Source organism: Corylus avellana, chromosome ca5 (assembly GCF_901000735.1).
Source record: "Corylus avellana chromosome ca5, CavTom2PMs-1.0".
Classification (NCBI taxonomy): domain Eukaryota; kingdom Viridiplantae; phylum Streptophyta; class Magnoliopsida; order Fagales; family Betulaceae; genus Corylus; species Corylus avellana.
In genome coordinates, this window is record NC_081545.1 from 2,465,225 (window position 1) to 2,486,535 (window position 21,311).

General features: G+C 32.1%; 3 protein-coding genes across 3 annotated transcripts in view; all 3 read left to right on the top strand.

The window, feature by feature from the left end:
• LOC132181515 (GDSL esterase/lipase At2g42990-like) overlaps window positions 1–1,335 on the top strand; it is a 3,698-nt gene extending 2,363 nt beyond the window's left edge. Inside the window, exon 3 of the mRNA XM_059594766.1 lies at window positions 946–1,335. Within this exon, the coding sequence (XP_059450749.1) occupies window positions 946–1,139 (194 nt within the window). The 3' untranslated portion in view covers window positions 1,140–1,335. The remainder of the gene's footprint in view (window positions 1–945) is intronic.
• A 5,884-nt stretch (window positions 1,336–7,219) lies between these two features.
• On the top strand, window positions 7,220–13,138 carry LOC132182596 (GDSL esterase/lipase At2g42990-like). The gene is made up of 3 exons (XM_059595885.1): window positions 7,220–7,670; window positions 8,517–9,006; window positions 12,813–13,138. The coding sequence occupies exons 1-3, from the start codon at window positions 7,284–7,286 to the stop codon at window positions 13,004–13,006; spliced, it is 1,071 nt and encodes a 356-aa protein (XP_059451868.1). The 5' UTR covers window positions 7,220–7,283; the 3' UTR covers window positions 13,007–13,138.
• Window positions 13,139–17,706: 4,568 nt separating this feature from the next.
• Window positions 17,707–20,666, top strand: LOC132181058 (GDSL esterase/lipase At2g04570-like). Its single transcript, XM_059594102.1, has 3 exons — window positions 17,707–18,135; window positions 18,710–19,202; window positions 20,226–20,666. Exons 1-3 carry the CDS (start codon window positions 17,767–17,769, stop codon window positions 20,417–20,419), a joined length of 1,056 nt encoding a protein of 351 aa, XP_059450085.1. The 5' UTR covers window positions 17,707–17,766; the 3' UTR covers window positions 20,420–20,666.
• Window positions 20,667–21,311: the final 645 nt, after the last annotated feature.

The following is a 21,311-nucleotide window of genomic DNA, read 5'->3' on the forward strand; positions in this document are numbered from 1 at the left end:
ACCCTAACCCTAGCCAGTAGCCAGTATCCAGGGTTCCTTTCATTATTCATAAAGTCTTTCACACTGAAATAGGTGCATAAAAGAAGTTGGTGAGGGCTTTTATGAGAGTTTAAAGCTAACCTCACTTTTCGTTGGGAAGATATTTATATATGATGTTGTCACAGAACTACATTTAATTTGCATTTAAGAATTTGATACCTTTCTGCTTGCTAATTATTATATATATACTTCATCTGTATTTTTGGCCAATCTAATTTTATGTTCAAATTAATACCCTCAACTTTTCCTTTTTTTTTTTTTTTTTTTTCTTTCAAAAAAAAATAATAATAAATAATGTGAAATTAAGGTAAAATTTAAAATTTTATAAAAATTTTAGGAGTATAAAAGGACATTTCATCTATTTTAACGTATATTTATTGCCAAAGCCTAACAAATAGGGTAAATTACATCAAATCAAAATATTAAATGGTAAAATTGGGAATTTTTTAACTTAATTTAAAAATGTGTTCACAAAACGCTTAAAAGTTTAAGAGCCTTTACGAAGCTTCTCCAAAAATATAAGTAAAGAGATACACCTACCTCAACAGGTGGGTTTACTGCAGATTGCAGAAGACCATAGCTAGAACAGCTGGGGTCATAAAGAGGCCGCACGGCCACTTTGCAAGAACATCGGCTACTCTAATTCTTTTTTTTTTTTTTTTTTAATTCTTTTTTGAAAAATAATTAATTAGCTCTTATCCCTTTTACAAGTATTTATTTTGTTTATAAAAAATGTTACGTTTTTAAGTAGTTTGTTAATGTATTTGAAAAGAGTAAAAAATTCAAACTGAATATATATAGAAAACAAGAATATATTATATATATAGTTATGAATCTGGATGGTTAAATATTAATCGTAAAAATTGTTAAATTATAGCAATTAATTAAAAAGATGTTGGTTGGCAGGATTTGAGGTAGCAGGAGTGGCATGTTGTTCGACGGGGACCTTCGAGATGAGTTACCTGTGCAGCGACGACAGTCCACTTACATGCACAGATGCGAACAAGTTTGTCTTCTGGGATGCCTTCCACCCTACAGAGAAAACCAATCGCATCGTCGTGGATCATTTAATACATGGTCTTCAACAAACGTTTCGTTGATTAATTCATATATCAAAAACCAGAAAAACAAATCTATGATCAATTTCTACTGGATTTAATTTGATGATGTTCATGATATTAAATGCATGTTAATTTAAATATTTCATCTTTGGAAGTACCTTTTGAAGAGAGAATATTTTTCTGTTGTGTATCTTTGTTTTTTGATTATTATATTTAAGCAATATGGTTGTTAGGTTCATATATATCCCAAGATATCAAGATTTTCTGACTTTTTTACTTATATTTTGTCACCTCGATCTACTTCTATCATATGCGAAATGTATAGGCCGGGTTCATGTTTTAAGTTATTCTTAACTTTTTAATTAATTATATATCACTTGTGATGAATACTAAATTAAGTGAAAATGTTTGAGCAATTTAATTTGAAAATAATATGGAACTTTATTAGGTAGAAATCCTTATATAAAAGAGACCCACATGGCTTAAGTACAATATATGAACCATGTGTGTGTGTATATATATATATATAAAAGCTTTTAAGCATAATTTTCTTACAAATTGATTTTTAAGGGTGGGTTCTACTTAAAGTTTGTATTATTTAGTTTCAAATCTAGTCACACCGTCGAGTATGAGATCGAATGGGTTGTACATTTGTGATCAAGTCATGAATCGAAGGAGGTGACCTATATATATATATATATATATATATAAGCTGGATCAAAATGTCTAGGTAATTATGTATGAAGATAATATTAAGTTATTAAATATTGATAAATTAGTGGAGCTGCCAAAAGCGAAAGGGCTATCATTGGTTCAATGTTGATAAAGTGGCTGACATGAACGTCGGCTGCAAAATATGGTGGCATGTTACAAGAGTAATGCTACACACCCTCACATTCTTTTACTCACACTCTTACGCACCCTTTTGTGGCTCTCACTTTCACCATTGGATCAAAATCTAATAATAATCCATTCCAAATCAAATGGTGAGAGTGTGTGCCGCCTAAGGGTGTATGAGAGTAGGAGTTGAAAAGTGGGAACATGTATAGCATTACTTATGTTACAATCCTAAGCATCCCACGTGGCTTAAGTATAAGTTTAACTATGTGTATATTATAAGTTCTTGGGCATACTCCTCTCTTACAAGTTGGTTTTGAATGGTGAGTTTTATCTAAAATTTATATTTTTTTAATAATTAAATACTGAAAGCTCTTATTGTAACCCACTGACAATAAATTAGTTTATGAATGGTATTTGAGATCTTCATTGTGAATTTGTCATCCGTATATATATATATATATATATATATATATATATATATATATCCACTGAAATATTGGTGTTTAATATATGAAATTACATAGTTGTTTGAAAAAAAAAAAAAAAAAAAAAAAAAAAAAAAACAGAGTCCAATTTTAACCTAAACAATCTAGCAAAAAAACAAAAGCTGGAAGTTGGATATACAGTACTTTACAATAAAAAATCTTGATTTGCCTTACTATTTGTTTTTATTAACAGATGATATAGGAACCCTCATTTTTTTTTTTTGGTAAATACATGGCTAGGAACTTGATTGTATTTAACTTATATATATATATATATATATATATATATATATATGGAAAATGAAAGATACTTTTTTTCAAATGGGTTAATTGTTTGACTTCATCGGTTTATTTATTTATTTTTTTCTTGATTGAAATCGGGAAATTGTTACAAGGAATGATCATTTTCACTCTTGATCTGGAAGGAAGAGAGGGTAAGGGATCCTAAAAAAAACAACAAAAAACCGATAAAAAAAAAAAAAAAGCGTGAACTCCCCAACAATAGACCCAAAACGTAAACAATAGTGCAAAATTACAAACAAACAATAGGAAATGGCCGGGAGAAACAAGTGTTATGGTCCTCTTAATATGGCCACATATAGTGGTAACAAAAGCAAAAGGAGGATAGATTAATATAAACCTATTTGAACCCCACTTGGAAACAAAAACAACCAACGGAAGGAGGCTAAAGCGGTAAAAACACTGTTAGAGTCTGAATCAGGGACTATAGTAGAGAGGCACCAACACAAATCGGGTTACGAAAGTCTCTAATACAAGATAAAACCAAAAAAATAATTGAGAGACAATAACCCACATAACACTAAAGCAACAAAACACAAACATAGCTGCAAAAATACATAAGAAAACCATTAAAAAAAAAACAAAAAAACAAAAAAAAAAAAACCATATTGTAGAAAGAACCAGAGGCAACAAAAAAACCCAAACTACATCAGCAAAGGTGGGAGACAAGGCGAGGAGGTAGAACACTGAAGGAATTCTAGGAGTCCTACTTGTATATATCCTACTTGTGTCCTACTAAGAATGATGTGGCTATTAAAATCACTATTAGGCTTGTGATTGATCATTATTGAATTTTGATCAAAGAGTGATTTTAATAGCTACATTATTCTTAGTAGAATACAAATAGGTCTTCTAGAATTACTCGGAACACTATTGTGAGCGTGGAATGCACATGCCGGAAAGTGGGAGACACTCGCTGGTGCGTGGTGGTTCCCCTAGCGTAGAATTTGCCTGGCTTTAGCCACAATATTGCAAGTACTCCACATCAATTTAATTGCTGGTTCTAAAAATTATTGATACTTCAGCAACTCCTAATCGTTTTGATGTAAAATAAGTTTACCTATTCTTTGCACTTAATTTGTAAAGGAAAATGACGATAATTAATAGTAAAATGTTATATCAAAAACTATTTTATAATGCTTTTACGACTTCCGATGTGGTAGGGTGACATGGCATTGACACGTTAGCTTCTCAGAAAAATTACTATCATGGCACTGCACGTTAGCGTAAAAAAAAAAAAATTGCTTAGCCTCTCTTATGCAATCAAACCTTGGGGCGGTCATAAGACTCACAACTACTATTCTCATGGCTCGTAGGTGGTTGTGGCCTCCAGATTAGGTGCCCAACCACCCCTGCATAGTGGTTGAGAATGATGTCGACCGAGAGGAATTGAAGGTGGTGCAAATTGTAAGAGTAGCATTACTCTAATTATTAACTTGCATGATAGGGCTGCCACAGCGTCATGGGCCGCAAAATCATAAGGATCAACAGGCTAAGTTTTTTTTAGTTTTTAAAAGAATAAGGGTATTATAAGAATATAATAAAAAAGTAGCATTTTTTGCACACTTTGATAGTTTGATATATCACTTCAGCATACTTGTTACTCTATCGAACTATTTCAAATAGGGTTGTTAGTTCATGGTATATATATATATATATTTGGTACACCTTGGTAGTTTGATACATCCCTTAAGTATAAATGGAATTGTTCATGTTCATATATATCAAGATCCAAAATAGGAACTAATCGATCAAGATGTAGTCTCTATGAGAGAACCGGGTCACTTTTATGGGCTTTAGTTAAATTTTGTCACCTCAACTTTTATCATATGTGATATGTATGAGGTTCATATTTCAAGATATTCTTAACCTTTTCATTAATTATATATCAGCACTTGTGATAGTCTGATAGATACTAAATTAAGTGAAAACGTTTGAGCAATTTAATTTGAAAATAATGGTTTGGATTCACGGAACTTTGTTAGGTAGAAATCCTTAAATGAAATCACTATCATATTATCTTAATTGAATTATTCATTACTTTTAATGTGAGGCTTGGTAAACAGGATTTGAGATTTTGATATATATAGTAATGCTAGGGATCATCTTTTTATCCTTTTTTATGATAAGATTAATTTACCCAATTTTTTTTTTCTTATTTTATAATTAAATAAAGAAAGCTCTTATTGCATATCCACTTAAATATTGGTGTTTAATGAGTAATGCTAGAAAGGAAGGAATTTGGATCCCTTCCAGTTCATTTGAACGGGAGGGGATCCAATTCCTTTTATTTGAAGGGCAAAATTATCAAAAAAAGAAGTGAAAGGACAATTTTGTCCTTGTAAATATAACCAAACAAATGAACCAGAGAGATCCTTGTCCAAAAGAAAGATCTACGTCCTTGTATCATCCCAAAATTGATGTGACTTTTAAAACTATCATTAGATCAAAATTCAATAATCATTAGATTAAAATTCAATAATCATCTATCACAAATTCAATGATAATTTTAAAAAGGCACATCAATTTTGAGAGGACACAAAGAGGACATGGGCTTTCCTTCTAGCATTACTTGTGTTTGTTATATGAAATTAAGTACTTGTTTGAAAAACAAAATCCCAGGTCCAATTTTAACCTAAGCAATCTTAAAAAAAAAAAAAAAAAAGAATGGTTAGACAACAAAAGAAGTCGAGGTTGGAACTTCAGAATAAATCAAAAAGCTAAGAGTTGGACACGTTTGTTTACAAGAAAAAATCTTGACTTGCCTACGAATTTATGTCTTTATTAACAGATGATATAGCTAATTAAGCAGGAACTTAACTATATTTTACATATTTTCTCAATATGGAATAAAAAAAATAAAAAAATAAAAAACATTTATTTATGGTTATGGAAAGTGAAAGATACTTTTCTCAAATGGGTTGTTTGACATCACAGATGAAATAGGCATAAGTTCCCCCTAAAAACCATAATTTTTAATTGCTACTTCTAAAAATTATAGATACCATTTTCTTTTTCTCTATTTTTTTAGTGAAAAATTATAGATACCTTAAAAAACATTTTGTTTATAGTTATGGAAAGTGTTATTAAAAAAAATGTTAAATCTACAACTATTTTATAACCCTTTTACAACTCCCATGATATGGTAGTGCGCGCGAGGTGATATTGCATGCAATGTTAGCTTTCCAAAAAAAGAAATTACTAATTACATGGCACTACTACTTTAGCTCAAAAAAACATTTGCTTAGCCTCTTCCATGCAATTGAACCTTAAGAGGTGGTTGTGCCACTCCAACGTGCGTGTCATATATCTGGCAGTTACAACCACCATATTAAGTGGTCTAACTAATTACTCGTGGTGATTGAGGGTGCGTCAACCGGGGGATGGTGGTGCAAATTTTTTTCATTGCATCTAACGTAAGGAACATTGCAATAAAGAAGATGATCTTGTCCATATATTGCTAAAGAGACTGTAGCCCGTAGGGATCGAGCATTGCAATAAATTTTTTTAATTAGGACATAATGAAGTAGTTATTAGTCACAAAATCAAGAACCTCAATTTCTGTTGGGCTTTCAATGCCTTGATAGAGCTTTTCACTGTTTTGGGCGGTTGCAACTTGCAACGAGCCGATGGGACACATGGGTTGAGTTCGGCAATCAATTCAAATTTTTCTGAAAGGTCTACTTTAAAAAAAAATTAAATATTATATTAATTACTTTTTATTATTATTTTAAAAAATATATATTATAAAACATTATTTTTTTATTTTTTTCTTATAAAAATTTTAAAATTTATTTCACCTTTTATTACTATTATTGAAATTCGTACAAATAGTTACTGTTCAAATCTTTTTAAAATGGTCTACTTTTAAGGTTGAGTCAGTATTCATTATGTGAATTAAATATTACTCGTACAAAGTTACGCAAGGAAAACAAAAGTTAATGTTCGTTTAATATTTATTTTCTATGGATCTAGAGGAAGAATTAGAGAAAGAGAAGAGGAATCAGATCTGAAATTTCCCAAGAGAGAGAGAGAGAGGAGAAATGAGAGAGAACCCGCTGTAAATGAGTAACAGTAACCACTAGTTAACCGACAAGCGGTTAAGCGATAATTTAATAACCACTAGTTACCTAGAATGACGAGGGACTGAGAGTAAGAAATTTTTTGTTTTTTTAGAAAAAAGACATAACGGAGGACAAGGAGGACCACGGTAACATAACATTTCTCTATAAAAATTGTATGAGAAATGAGAGTCTCATCATTGAGGAGAAAAATCCTCTCTATTTCAAAGGAAATTGAGAGGAGAGGGTCCTCCTTACAAGAGTAGAATGGTCCCCAAAAAAAAAAAAAAAAAAAAAAGTAAAATAACCATTCTACCCTTGTAAAATAAGGACCTCGCATTATTGAACCAAGTGAGTAGCCATTAATTAAAACTCCCACCAAAAAAGTCCCCCACAAACAATAAAGAAAATTAATTTCTTCTCCCACCTTTATATTACTTTGTCAGGAGATCTCCATTGCATGCATCCAATCTGAGTATCCTGAGACAAAAAAGGTAATGATGAGAATGGCATACAGGAACATGATATACAAAATTCGATGGCTCTTGGTAGCTCAGTTTCTACTACTAGTCCCTTTAACCACAAGTAAAGTTCCAGCCATCATAGCGTTTGGAGACTCTTACTCGGATGCCGGAAACAACAACGCCATTCCCACTCTTCTCAAGAGCAATTTCAAGCCTTATGGACGTCATTTTCCCGGCGGCCACCCCACGGGACGGTTCTGCGACGGCCGCCTTCCTCCAGACTTCATTTCTGAGGCTTTTGGGCTCAAACCGACAATACCCGCCTACTTGGATCCTGCCTACACTATACCAGATTTTGCCACCGGAGTTTGCTTTGCTTCTTCTGGAACAGGCTATGACAATGCAACTTCTGATGTGTTTGTAAGATTTTTATTTTTATTTTTATTTTTTATGCTTATTTTATAAAAAATTAATAAATAAATAAATAGATTTGAGTTCTTGATGGACTTCTTTGAGAAATTTGGCTGCATGACGATTCTTTTTGGCAAATTGAGGAGATTTTTGACAAATAGGAAAAAAAAAAAAAAAAAAAAAAAGAAGATGACTCATGAGGTATGTGGTAAATTTTTAATGGATAGGATTTCATTGTATAGAGTACACCTTACATAAACTTATGTAAGTACATAATAAATGGATTTGACGGCACAGAAATAGTACACCTTACATAAACTTACGAAAGTACAAAATAAATGGATAATTTAAAGTAATTTTTTTTAAACAAAGCCTTCAATCAATAGCATATTAATAAAGTATATTAAAAACTTATGTAAGATATAAGGAAAGGAAGTTATTATGCCAGAGAGGGGGCACTTGTGACTTGCCCCCTCAAACCTCAAATGACAGCGTTAATGTTTGATCTCAAGATCTTTGATTCTGATATCATGTTAAATTGTAACTTCTCCTAAAAGCTTAATCACTTAATAAATTTAATCACTTAATCATTACTTTATATAAATAAAGTTTTTTCATTAGAGGAATGTACCACTCACACTTTTAGACTTGTCATTTAAAATTGTCGTTAAATTCAAAATTTAATGAAGATTTTAAAAGGCACTTCAAAGAATGCACGAGTAAGAATGTGTTTAACATTTCTCTTTTCTGTTGATTTTCTATGGTTTGATCTCACAATTAGTTTTCCCAAATGCTTAATTTAACATGCATGAGCAACTAATTAATATAATATCCATTTAAAACTTTTTTCTCCAGAATGTGATACCAATGTGGAAGGAATTGGAATACTACAAGGATTACCAAAACAAATTGAGAGCTTACCTTGGGAATGAAAAGGCTAATGAAATTTTGAGTGAGGCCTTATATTTGCTGAGCTTAGGAACAAACGACTTCCTAATAAACTACTACATATTCCCAACCCGGCGGTCTCAATTCACCATCCAAGAGTATGAGGATTTTCTGGTTGGCCTTTCTGGAAATTTCATTAGAGACCTTTATAACCTTGGAGCTCGGAAAATATCCCTCACTGGAGTTCCTCCTTTGGGGTGTTTGCCACTGGAGAGACTCACAAATATACTGCAACATCATGACTGCAATGAGAAATACAACAATGTGGCTTTGGAATTTAATGGCAAGTTGACGAATTTGGTGAGAAGGTTGAATAAGGAGCTTCGTGGGATCACCATAGTGTTTGCAGATTCATATCACAGTATAGATCAAATGATTACAAGACCTTCTTTATATGGTAAGTTTATCCTAGCTTTTTCCATCACTGAATTATTTCATGATTGGTAATTTACCTTTAGAATCATATAAAATCATATATCTTTACTATATATCCAAGAAAAGAAAGCATATATATATATCTTTGCTGTTTAGGGGTGAGCTAGAGCCTAGAGACATAGGGAGCCATTGGTACGTAGTAATGTTTGTTTTATTTTTCTTTAACTATTAATTTTTAGTGTTTTTTCGGGGGGAATTACCGTGGTGCTTAATTTATTTAATTAGTTTGTCTTTTTTTCTTCTTTTTTTTCCCTTACGTTTAGAATTCATTGAGAACATTTTTATATGGTTTTGTAGACAAATACATGTGCCATATTCTAGACCCAGCTAGCTGGCTGCCTTAACTTCCAATTCATGAGGTGAAGTCCTTGTAGGGACTCAGCGGAATTAAAGCCAGATTAGGTAGCCAATTAAGAGAGGCCTAGGCCTTCATAGGATTCACTAATTATCCGTCATAGGGGTGAAAATGCGGACGGATAATAACAGTCCGCATCCGCTATCCGCACTTATTCGCTAGTACTTACTATCAGTATATGTAGATGCAGATATATAGTAATTTTAGGGTATGCAAATGCAGATAGTGGACCGTGTCCGCATTCTCATTATTTATAATATATAGATTATATATTTAATTAAATTTACTAAATAATTGTCGTTTTTGGATTCGATAAGTTTATGACCTTTAGGTTATGTTTGTTTTTTTTTTCTACTATCATCTTAAAGTCATACCTCATACCTCACACCTCACCGCCACAACCTTTTTATATATATATATATATGTTTGCCAGATTTGTAATATATGCTTTTTGTATTTGCTGGATTTGTAATGCTAGATTTCACTGCTGTAAAACTCTTTTGATTTGTTAGTTGCCTATATGTTCTTCCTTTATTATTATTATTCAAATTTTTTTTTCCCATTGATCACCAACTATAAATAGATAATATAGGAAGCTAAATAATGTATGAGATAGAAATTTTAAGGCAAAATAATTAGCAAGTTTAATATGAATAATAGTGTTCAACCATAGATAATACATTTTTGTATTTACTAGAAGCAAAAATTACAACATCAAGGTCCAAAACGCTCATTATCTCATATGCGGATAGCGGATACTAACTTCATATATTAACTACAATAACTGCGTGAATGCGGATATTAATTACATGATGCAAATGCGAATGTGGATGCCAAAAAACATATCCGCATTTTGCGGTTGCGGATATGTCTAATAACCACATCCGCATCCGTATTTTCACCCCTATAAATGTCCGATTAGCTAGCTCACGAATTGCCTGCCCAATATTCCAGTGGGATCCTTTCTCATTAAGGATCAGGTAGGTGCAACCCAACCAGCAGTCACCTCTTTCCTTTTTTTCTTTTTCTTTTTTAATAATTTTTTGTTTTAGTTTTTAAGAGAATAAGGGTATTATGGAAATATAATAAAAAATGTGGCCTTTTTGGCACACTTTAGTAGTTTGGAAAAGTCTATATACCCCCTTCAAACTACAAGTCAATTGACAATGCTCCCTACAAACTTTCAATTGTGACAATGTCCACACCCAAATTATCAAAAAAATGACAATGTCCCCCCAAGGCCAACAAAAAGAAAAAGTGATACATCAAACTACTAAAGTGTGTCAAAAACTTAAAAACTAAAATACCCTTATCCTCTTAAAAACTAAAATAAAAAAATTAATAAAAATAAAAAATAAAAAAAAAATAAAAAAAAAAACTAAACTAAACTATTTTTTAAACAAAAAAAAAAAAAGGAAAAAAAATTACAAGGGGTGGATAAATACAAAAAAAAAAAAATGTATAAATAAAAATTCAATCACTATAGGTGGCATAAATTACAAATCGTTCTCTGCAATATAAAAAATAATTTAAAAGTCCTCACAGTAGGCAAAAATAACAATTTAGTTCATGCAGTCAAATTTCATCAAAACACTTGACAAATTCCGTTAATTTCCATAACAGTACCAATAATGTGTCACTCTTAATAAAAAAAATAAAAATTAATATATAAATATTTAAAAGTTCAAATTATTTTTTCTAAAAAAAAAAAAAAAAGAAGAAGAAAGAAGGGAGGAGAAGTGGTTGCTAACGGACAACCACCCCTTTGGAAGGGGGGTGGCATGTGAGCCATCCCCTGATTTGGCTGGGGGTGCAGCCACCCCAGCCCATGGGGTGGCCACTTGCCACCCTTGGCCGCCTATGGGTGGCCCGCGGCCCTCCCATGGGCTAAGGGTGGCTTGCAGGCCGCCCACTCCCAAGGGGTGGATGCTAAGCCACCCCTTTTCTTTTTTTCTTTTTTTTTTAAAAAAGTTAATTTTTAAATTTTATATATTTACATTTTATTTATTATGAGAATAAGGGAATTATAGGAATATAATTAAAAAATGGCATTTTTAACACTTGAGACTTTATGGGATTATTTTAAAAACGTTTGTTAGTTTAAAAGGTATATATATATATTCCAAAAAAATAAAAATAAAAAATAAAAAATAAAATAAAAACTAATTTATAAGGATATGTTTTAAAAAATTATTTTTTATAAGAGAATATGGAAAAGTATACATACCGGCCCCTCAAACTACCACCTCATTGTCAATGTCCTTCCTAAACTACCAATTATATCAAATGTCACCTTCTAAATTACCAACAAAATGTCAATGTCCCCCCTAGGTATAGACATCAGATTCATAGATTGAATTAGACTTACCAAAAGGGGTTGACAGACCTTGGAACTAAATAGAAAAGCCGTGTTCTTTAATAAGAAATAATATTTAGCAGACTTTCATATATATATGACTACCATACAACTATAATGATGTAACAGTGATTATCAACCATTGATTTTTATGAGTCCTTGTTGATTTTGATCTAAATATTGATTTTCATTGCCACATCATCATAATTATACAATACTCATATAAAAGTCTACTAAATAGTATTACTCATTCTTTAATTGATTTTCTCGACATCTGTGGTGAGGTCACTGTTGGTTGACGTAGATTGTCTGGGGCCAAACCCTAACGAAAAAGCCACTATATAAGTTAATTATAATTCCCTGCGCTTGCATGATATAGGCATAAAGAAGTTTGGTGAGGGCTTTAATGAGACTTCAAAGCTAACCAGTTTTCGTTGGGAAGATAATTTATGTTGTTGCTGCAGAATCATCGAGTCACTTAAGATTTCAAAAAAAACTACATTTGCATATAAGATTTTAAGCAAATATTCTATTCATTACTCCCTATCTTCAAAAGGGTATGTAGTTGGTGCGTGAGAAACCCCGTCACATGGGCTTCAGAGTTCGGAGGAATAACGTACATTACTCTCTAAGATTTGATAGGTTTGGGGCTCTTGCAATTTTGGCAAGAAAATTAACTTCATTTTCTTAGGATTGAGATTTCTAATAATTTTGCTATAATTTAGACAATAAATATAAGACTCGTTTGCCCAAGTAAATTTTGGACAGTCCGCCACGACCCACCTGTTGGGACAAGTGAGCTCGACCCATAAAGATTCACTCACATTTTTTTGGATAAAAAATTGTTATAGGAATCCAGGTCCGCTCGGGATAGAGTCATTATAATTTATGCATATTGTCATTGTTAAATGATCACCATTCGATCTCATTCTCACTTTTGTATTCCTTTTTTTTCTTAAAAAAAAAAAAACAATCAAAATATTTTTCACCTTTATATCACATAAAAACATTTTTTCTAAAAATAAAAAATAACAAACATATCCTTAATGATTTGCAGGATTTGAGGAAGTAGGAGTGGCATGTTGTTCAACGGGCACATTCGAGATCAGTTACCTCTGCAGTGAGCACAATCCATTGACATGCTCGGATGCGAATAAGTATGTCTTTTGGGATGCCTTCCACCCTACAGAGAAAACAAATCGCATAGTGGTGGATCACTATATAGATAGTCTTCTAGTAAGCTTTCGTTGATTAATTCCATCAAAACTAAAATAAATAAATCTATTCATTTCTTCTGGATTTCATGATATTAAATGTTAATTAGTTTCTTCTTTGGAGTAATTGATTATAATAAATTATCTTTTGTACTCTCTCCACCTCCCTATAAATAAGGATCGGATATTCATTATATTGTAAATTCATTAAAGTGAATAAGAACATAATGTAGCTATTGAACTTTATCCGTGAATGTAGATTTATAGACTAAACTATGTCTCGCTTTTATTTTTATTTCCGCTTCTAATGTAGCTATTGGAATCTAGTGACAATGAATTGGTCTATTAATGGTATTAACAGATGATATAGCTAATTAAACAGGAACTTGATTGTATTTTACATATTTTCTCGATAAGAAAAAAAAAAAATTATTTATGGTTATTTGAAAGTAGAGGTGAAAATACGAGAAGATAATAATCACATGACTTTGCAGTTTGACGAGGCACTGCCAAGATAGCTCTAATATTTTTTTTTTTTTTTTTTTTAGCTAGCTTAGCCTCTACCATGCAACCAAACCTCAAGGGTGGTCACAACCATCTCTATGACTCGGGGGAGGTCATGGCCTCTATTGGTGCCTTCTAGTAGTTGTAACTACCAAATTAGGTGGTCCAATCACCCCCTCATAGTGGTTGGGAGTGGTGTCAACCAGGGGTTGACCTACGTACACGGTTGGAGGGACGAGTGTCCCCCTAAAATTTTTTTAAACTCCTTCGAAAGTACTATTAAGTCCACTATTACGTACCCCTCGTATTTCACTTTTTTGTCCCTCCAAATTACTATTTCACCCTCTCAAAGTTAAAGAATGTGGCTTTTATACTATACAAAGAAGTTAAAAAATATTGAAAAGTCATATATGAAAAAAGAAACTGCAATTCTTTTTTCAGAATTGTGAGAATGTAACTTAAAGGCTTCTTGTTTATTTTATTTTTCTATCAGTAATAATAAAATGGCTAGTCAAGAGGGAAAAGCTTATTTTTCACACTTAAAAAAAAAAAAAAAAAATTCTATTTCCTCTTTCTGTCATGAACCAAATTTATTTAAGGGGCAAACTTAGCACAAGGATTGGAGGCTTAAGTCCCCTAAAAATTTAAACATTCATCTAAAATTATTATTTATTATTTTTATGAGGTAGACCCTTAAAAATTAGTTTTCTTCTCCTTAATTTTTTTTATATTTTATTTCTGTCCCCTCTCACTCAAACTTCTGATTCCCCTTGGACTGTCAACCAAGGAAAGTGGTGCAATTTTTTTTTTTTTTCCTAACATGACAGTGAATTATAAAATAATTGTAAGTGTAGCATTAGTACTCTAATTATTGACTTGAATGATAGGGTTGCCACACAGTGGCATAGGGCCCCATAAGCATAAGGATCAACATGCTAATTTGGTACATAAAATGCTCGCTTAGAAAATGTTCAATTTACATATATAGCATGTCAAATACAACTTATTATATATTGGGAAAAGGTTACATGCCCACTCTTCAAAATACCACCAAATTAACAATATTTCCCCCGAAATTTTTAATTACGATAATGTCACTCCTAAACTACTCAAAAATTGACAATATCCCCCAAGGTCAGGAAAATGACAAAAATGATTATAAACTTTTTTCAATAAGACAAAAATACACCAATTTTTGTTTTTTAAAATCATTAAAGAAAAAGAACCGAAATTTTTTAAAATTTACACATTGGTTTTTTATTTTATTTTATTTTAAAAAAAAAGTTTTATTTTTATTTTATTAAGGGTGTTTTCGTCATTGAGGGGAACATTATTGCAATTGAAAGTTTTGGAGGATATATATTGTCAATTTAGTGATAATTTGAAAGGGTATGTAGACTTTATTCTTACATATTTAAATCAAATTTTACGTTTTGTTGGGTTTATTTATAACTTCAAAGATCACGAGACCACTTTTTTGATTAATTATATAGCCATGATGCAAAAATCAAAATGTTCGTGGGTATATATGGTAAAGCCAAAGGGACAACTGGACAAGGATATTCCTCTTCGTGCATTTAAAATGAGATCTGGAAAGTATCCACAATATCTAACGGTAGGGAATATTGCAATGAAGAAGAGGATTCTTGTCCATAGCTAAAGAGACCGTAGGGAAGCATTATTTTTTTTAAGTCCTTCTAGAGTCATTATAAATGTAATGTGACTTTTAAAATCATCAATAGACCAAAAGTCAATAAATCATATTCCAAATTCAACGATGATTTTAAAAGCCACATCACATTTAGAATGACTTTAAAAAAACTTATAGCATTACTAGTAGGGAACATTATAATAAATTTGTTAATTAATTAGGATATATATAATGAAGGATTTAATAGTGAAAAACCCTAGCACCTCCATTTCTGTTGGAGAGCAGGTTGGGCTTTCAATGCCATAATTTCTTGGGCGGTTGCAACCAAACGATGGGAACATTAATAGTACTTCTCTCTCTCTCTGTCTCTCTCAAATTCAACATGAAAGAAGTTGAAGTCAAACAAATAATTACTATATATGAAGATCTTTTTAGCATTCACTCTCTCTCTCCAACCACATTTGGCTCTCTGAAATTCAACATGAAAGAAGTTGAAGTCAAACGAATAGTTACTGTTAAGATCTTTTCATTTAAGGCTGTACGTGAGTATTCATTTTGTCACATATATACTCGTATCACGTAAAGGAAAACTAAAGTTAATGTTCCTTTCATATTTTGATGCGACATGAAAAGCTCAAATCTATATATAGAATCGTGAATATTGCGTATATATTATATATATATATATATATATATATATGATCTGTACCTTCATCATGCATAATGTCTTTGAAAACATTCTAATAGTTTTTGACATAATATTATATCATATCTAATAGTTTTGTGACACAATTGTATAATACATTATATATATATATATATATATATATAATCGTCTTAATTCACGCATGTATATCACGATGGATTACTTTATCAATAACACAATAAATGTCATGTCATTAAAAATATGCAGTCAAACCTATGCTATGAAATTAAGGGGGTGGTTGTAACTTGTGAGTTGTGAGGCCACCTTCTACTGTAAGAGGGGGTGGGCTTCCCTAGAAGGGTGGCCGCGCGACCTCCCCTCTCAAGTGTAGCCACCCGATCTCTCTTGCTACAGCTTCTTCTTAACCTTTTATTTTATGGGCAAAGTTTTTTTTAAAATTGGGTTGGAAGAATTTCTTTTAACTTAGTCTGTAAAAGTGACATGTGTCTATAAACATGTGAGATGCGCATATTTTTTTAATAGTATGAACAAAGTTTGAATAAATTTTATTAAAGAATTATGTGCATCTCATATATTATTAAAAAAATTGACACATGTTATTTTTATACACTAGGTTGAAGGAAATTTCTCCAACCTAGTTTGAAGGAAAACTTTGTCTTTATTTTATTTTATTATTATTATTATTATTTTAATATGACATAACGTTTTTAATGCTGTAGCTTTTTTTAATAACATGTCATTGACGTTGCTTTTTAGTGACATGTTATTGAAGTGACGATCCAATACCATAGTATGTGTCTGACGTGGTGAAGCTGATTGTGCAATGTATTGATACAAAAAACTTATACAAATTAACATGCCTCATGACAACGAACATGATTTTCTTCATTTTATTTAAAAAGAGAAATTTCACAAAGGCCTCCTAGACTTCCATGCAATTTGAGAAAACTCAAAGTTCAAAAACTTTCAATTTCACCTCTCAAACTTCTAATTTGATGCAACATACCCCCTCTGTGTTAGGCTTTGGCGTTAAAGAGACGTTAAAATGGATGAAATGACCTTTTTATAGCCCTGAAAATTTTATAAAATTTCAAATTTACTCATAATTTCACATTAATTTTTTTTTAAATAAAATAAAATATAAAATGTATTTTGGATATTTTCATAGCCTCCGTTGGGATTTAACACAAAACCCTAATGGAATGGGGTTGCAGCAAATTAGAAGTTCAATGGATGAAATTAAGAGTTTTTTAAACTTTGGGAAGGTCTTTCCAAAACGCTTGGAAGTTCATGTGACCTTTGTGAAGTTAACCCTATTTAAAATGAAGAGTATCGAGTTTATGGTCTAAATTAAACTTCACAACAACTAACAATATGTTGTCTATGTTGTCATGTCATTTTAAATATTTTAAAAGATATATATAGCACCATTTGTGTCCGCCGGATGCCGTAAAGTGTAATTTGGACCATAAAATAGAAAGTACACAAATTTCTTCGAATAAAAAATTTACCTCAACTTATTATAATAAGTAAGAAATGTCATTCAACATGTTTGAGTTTTTCAAAAATCAATGTTTGAGCTCCTACATGGATTAGTAGAATGACAATAAATAAATATTAATAATATTAAATAAAATATGTGAAAGATAACATTTGACATGATGAGACAAAGTTGGAGGTTGGAAGAATATTCTGTCTAAAGAGAAATAAATTGGAGACGAACTTTTTCGGCTTTAATTTAGCTAACCCAACTCTATATATACACAATATGTACGTATATCCTCATGGTTTGTAGGCATGATCAAGTAGCTAGCAATTAAATCTCCCAACGCCGACCTATCTACCCTCAAGTTAGAGTCAAGGTCACATTAATTTTCTGACCCATATTTATTTATCACAAGCCCGTCCCTCCCTCCAGTGTGGTGAATAGAGAAAGTTGAGGGCTCTTTCTGACAGAGGAGTACTTGCTGGCATAATGGCGTACATGCATGCGATCATTTGGCTCCTCCTATCTCAATTCCTAGTACTTTGTTCTAAAATTGGTGCCAAAGTTCCTGCTCTTATCGTCTTTGGGGACTCATCCGTTGATGCTGGAAACAACAACCAGATTCCAACCATTGCCAGGAGCAATTTCGAGCCTTATGGTCGTGACTTTCCCGGCGGCAAGCCGACTGGAAGGTTCTCCAATGGGAAGATTCCGACGGACTTTATCTCTGAGGCCTTTGGTCTCAAGCCAATAGTTCCAGCCTACTTGGATCCTGCATATAACATTTCAGACTTTGCAACTGGAGTTACTTTTGCTTCTGCTGGTAGTGGCTATGACAAAGAGACTTCTAATGTTCTTGTAAGTCCCATTAATTTAAGCAAATTTCAATTTGTATACATTTATTACTCATGATTTAGTATGAAATGAAAATTAATTTTTTGTTTTTGTTTTTATTTTACATAAATGCATGAAGGGACTATATGCATCTAGCTAGGATTGAACATGGCTTATTAAATTTTTTTTAAGATAATTTTTTCATTAAATACTGAAATATGACTTATTTTAGACGCTTAAATGAAATAAACGACTGAGATTTATAAATTTAAAAATCTCAAATTTATAAAAAGTTCTAAGGGTTTATTTACTTACGTAGATTCATACCTCACACACAAAATTCCGGTTCCTACTTAGGATACCGTGCAAAGCGTACTCGAGCTTTTTCCTACGGCTCAAAGGAACTGCTTACACTCAAGAGCGTCAAACTTCAAACATGATGCTTTATGAGGAATCAGAGCCGAGTGACTTATGTACCCTCTAGGCTCTAGCCAACCCTCTGGGCGGTTTTTATCTTTCTTTCTTTCTCTTTTTTTTTTTTTTTTTTTTTTTTCTTGTACCTATTAAATCAGCTTAATTATAAAGTTTTGCCTTGCAGTCTGTGATAGCACTTTCGAAGGAATTAGAGTACTATAAGGAGTATCAGACGAGGCTGAGAGGCTATCTTGGAGAAGCCAAAGCAAACGAAATAATAAGCGAATCTTTACACATAATGGGCTTAGGAACCAATGACTTCCTGGAGAACTACTACGCCTTCAACAGCCGCCGGCAATCCCAATTCACCGTCCCCCAGTACGAAGATTTTCTGATCGGAATCGCCGGAAATTTCATCAAGGAACTATACGGTCTAGGAGCTCGGAAAATATCACTGGGAGGGTTGCCTCCAATGGGGTGCCTGCCACTGGAGAGAGCCGAAAATATGATGGGTGGCGGCGAGTGCTCGGAGAGGTACAACAGCGTTGCTTCGGAGTTCAACGTCAAGTTGAACAAATTGACAGTTGAGATGAGGAAGGAGCTTCCCGGAATCAAGCTGGTTTTTTCAAACCCCTACGACATATTCTTGCACATAATAAGAAAGCCTTCGTTGTATGGTAAGTTCATCACCATCTCTGTCTCTGTCTCTGTCTCTGCTGCACCGGCAGCAGTACGTAGTAACTTTCTCCCAACCACCACATGAAAAACAGTTGCGCATTTAGTTAGCCTCTTTAGTTGGGCGGCAAACTTTGCTTTCTGCAGGAGAATTTATTAACTTCTGTTTTCTCATTACCAAACACACATTTGGACATAAAAATAAAAATAATTTTGAATGTTTTGTGAGTATTTTATGTTGGATATTGTTTTTCTTCAAACTGGGTTGAAATAATTTTTTTTTATTTCAATTAAGTCTATAAAAATAACATGTGTCCATTTTTTTAATATGAGTTTTTAACAAAATTTATTCTGCTATTAAAAAAACATGTACATCTCATATGTTTAAGGGACACATGTCACTAAGAAATTCTTCCGACCAGTTTGAAAGAAGCTTCGTCATTTTATGTTTTTGGTTGTTTTGTTTGTTCTGATCGAAAACATAAAACAAAAGGAATAATAAAAAAATGTATTTAATAAACAAGCCAATATATAGAAGAGAAATATCAATTTATATTCTCTCATCTTTTCCTTTTATAAATCAACTATCAGATCCGTGAATTTAATGGCTATGTTAAAAAAGAGAGGATAAGATAATACTAAATAGCAAGTCTGTATATAGAAACTTTTCAATTCTTTGGCTCTTTGTTATTTTTTTTGAAGTCACTAAATAATATTCCTTGTTGATTATATATATGAGCATAAAAATATTAAATTTCAAATCTAGAAAAATCTTCCATGTGTTAACGGTTAAGATAACATAGTCAAGTCAAAACTTATAGACTTGAGTTTTGATTGATCTCCGTCTTAAAATAGAGGAACCATTTTCTGTTTGGTCCAAGTTTTATTTTATTATATTTAATGGTATACATGGTGCATTAATGTCATTTAAAAATTTTAATGACATGAAAACATATTCATTATTACGTGATAACGTATAAATCAATAAATCTGTAAAATTTAATATGAATTTTTGGAAATGACAGGAATTCAGGTAACGTCAGTGGCGTGTTGTGCAACGGGGATATTCGAGATGGGTTATGCATGCAATAGAAATAATTTACTGACATGCACAAATGCGGACGAATATGTGTTTTGGGATGCCTTCCATCCAACACAGAAAACCAGTAGCATCATCTCCAGTTATCTAGTCAAGACTGCTTTGGCTCAGTTCCTTTGATTTACGTTTTTTTATATATATGCATACCCCACCGACATTGCCATATATATTGTTCATATATATATGCTTTAAACACTAGCGATATGTAGTATTATAGCATATCGTCTATATATCAAACGATAAATGGCTTGTAACTATAACTTGCTTCCTTCTGCTTCAGAACCTCATCGATCTCGATCTGCTATTTGTTTTTATGTATGTATGCATGTTATATATGCGACAGAAATTGCACGCTTTGCACACTTTCTCTCAAAGCATTAAGATCTCTTGGAATTCCAATTATGCTTAAGCTCTGAATCACTTTCTCTCATTTTATGTCTAATATCATATAATTTGTATAAAAATTTTAAGGGATGCTAATTAGGGCTGACAATTTGTATTTGTGTGCCAAGTTCAAGTCGTGTCAATGCATAAATATAAGATTATATAGGTCAATTATAACTCGACCCATTTAATTAAACAGGTCTGACTCCTCAACCCTACTAATTTAATTTTATATTGAATTCGTGTCGGATTCACAGATTACGTAAAAAATTGTCAGTCATTATGTCGCATGTCGGGTTCGAATCGTGTCAAAACATTGGTATATGACAATATAGTCAATCATAACTTGACTAATTTAATTAAATGGGTCAACTCCTCAACCCTAATCATTTAATTTCATGTTAAATTCTTATCTGATTGTATTAAAAGTTGCCGGCCTAATTCAATTCGGATTTGGATCCCCTCATATTTTCTAAAATATGAGATTCTCAAAATCATCCATTTTATCTATCGGTTTAAACAAATTAATGCATAAGTTTGTATTACCAAGGCAAGTGGATTTGACATATTAAAAATTAAAATTAATTATCTCGATAACACACAAACTTGTGTATTTGTTTAGACCGTT

Coding starts and splice junctions, on each gene's coding strand:
- LOC132181058 (XM_059594102.1), top strand. CDS start 17,767: ATGGCGTACATGCATGCGATCATTTGGCTCCTCCTATCTCAATTCCTA. Junction 18,136..18,709: donor AAGAGACTTCTAATGTTCTT/GTAAGTCCCATT, acceptor TTTGCCTTGCAG/TCTGTGATAGCACTTTCGAA. Junction 19,203..20,225: donor AAGAAAGCCTTCGTTGTATG/GTAAGTTCATCA, acceptor TGGAAATGACAG/GAATTCAGGTAACGTCAGTG.
- LOC132182596 (XM_059595885.1), top strand. CDS start 7,284: ATGATGAGAATGGCATACAGGAACATGATATACAAAATTCGATGGCTC. Junction 7,671..8,516: donor ATGCAACTTCTGATGTGTTT/GTAAGATTTTTA, acceptor TTTTTTCTCCAG/AATGTGATACCAATGTGGAA. Junction 9,007..12,812: donor TACAAGACCTTCTTTATATG/GTAAGTTTATCC, acceptor AATGATTTGCAG/GATTTGAGGAAGTAGGAGTG.